Source organism: Stegastes partitus, unplaced genomic scaffold (assembly GCF_000690725.1).
Source record: "Stegastes partitus isolate 25-593 unplaced genomic scaffold, Stegastes_partitus-1.0.2 Scaffold917, whole genome shotgun sequence".
Taxonomy (NCBI): Eukaryota; Metazoa; Chordata; class Actinopteri; family Pomacentridae; genus Stegastes; species Stegastes partitus.
Window position 1 is genome coordinate 176,527 of NW_007578648.1, and position 1,438 is coordinate 177,964.

General features: G+C 41.2%; 1 protein-coding gene across 1 annotated transcript in view; it reads left to right on the forward strand.

Moving 5' to 3' along the window:
- The first annotated feature begins 456 nt into the window (after nucleotides 1–456).
- Nucleotides 457–1,438, forward strand: part of bcan (brevican) — a 22,130-nt gene continuing 21,148 nt past the window's right edge. Inside the window, exon 1 of the mRNA XM_008293881.1 lies at nucleotides 457–518. Within this exon, the coding sequence (XP_008292103.1) occupies nucleotides 457–518 (62 nt within the window). The remainder of the gene's footprint in view (nucleotides 519–1,438) is intronic.

Genomic DNA, 1,438 nt, shown 5'->3' on the forward strand with positions numbered 1-1,438 from the left:
CCAGCATCAAGCCCTCCTTGTATCTCCACCTCCGTCTTCACAATCCAACAGCCTTGCTATCCGACATAAAAGAAGATTTTGCATTTAGTGTCAGATTATCGAGTCTCGACTGTATTTACATTTACATGATGTGCACTGTGTATTTGCAAACTTTAATGGGCTCTCTAAAATCGAACATGGTGGGTGTTGTTTAGTTACTCAATATGACAATTAGCAAAAAATGTCTGTCAGCACTGAATCATTAGTCTGCTAAATTAATAATAGACATACTAACTTCCTCTAGCCGACAACAGTGCAGTAGTATCTACTGAAGTCTTTGTGTAAACCCGTATGACTTGCATCTGTAAAGTGCATTTTTTCCACCTTATCACTGAAACAGCTGCATCTTTCTCAGCTGCAATTTTCACAAGTTTGAAAATTAGTTTCTGGCCCCTCCCCTTCAGAAAGGCAGCCAAGATGGCCGTGACTGAGGGTGGAAAGCGTCCAGAGTTTCATAATCAACTTTTTGATGGTTCCAAGTACACCATCCAGCGACTCATAACGCACTGCATGTTGCTATAACTGTCGATGTAGATGCACTTATGCACTCGATAGAGCAAGTGTGAGTGCGGAGGAAGCCGATTTGAGACATCTGTTACCTCTATAGGTGGAGCCCACATTGATGCTCTTTTAAAGAAATCTAACTGTGTACGGTTTCTCTTCTACATTCACTGAATTTGTCCTTCTGAGAACTGGAGCTCAGTTTTATTTTTTGTTTGTAGTTTTTTCTTCAAAGACAGTTAATTTACCAAGTCCCAAGGTGACAAGTTTTTATGATAGAAAGTCAGGAGTTCTTTATTTATTTATTTTTTTCAATTAGCTGGTGAGGAGATTTCTCGGTGGCAGCATTAGACGATATAACAACCATTACAGTCACCTCATGCAGCTTTTGGTAATATAAAGGCTTTCTGTTCTTGGATCAAATCCTTTCACAGTTTAAGGTGTTTGTCTGTTGTGAGGAACAGCAGCAAAGAGAAAACTTAAAGTTATCCCTGAAGCAGAAAATGGTTTTGTAACATATCGTAGGACCGCAGGGGGGAATTGGATTACAACTACAAAAACAGAAAGAAAGAAAGAAAAAAAACTAAACAAAGCAGGACAGAGAAAGAACCTGTGAATATACGGCAGGATAAGAGGAGTGGTAATAATGGTAAATCTAGTTAAGTTGTCGGTTGGGCTTCAATCCGACCCTCCGGGGAGTTTTGGGGGGAAAATCAGAATTCAGCTCACACTCTGCAGCTCCTGAAGTCTGACTCACAGCAGCTAGAAAGCTCCAAGGACACACAGGCGGTCCTTCTGTCTGTCTGAGTCTGTCTGTCTGCTTCATGCACACACACACACACACACACACACACACACACACACACACACACACACACAAACACACACACACGTACAG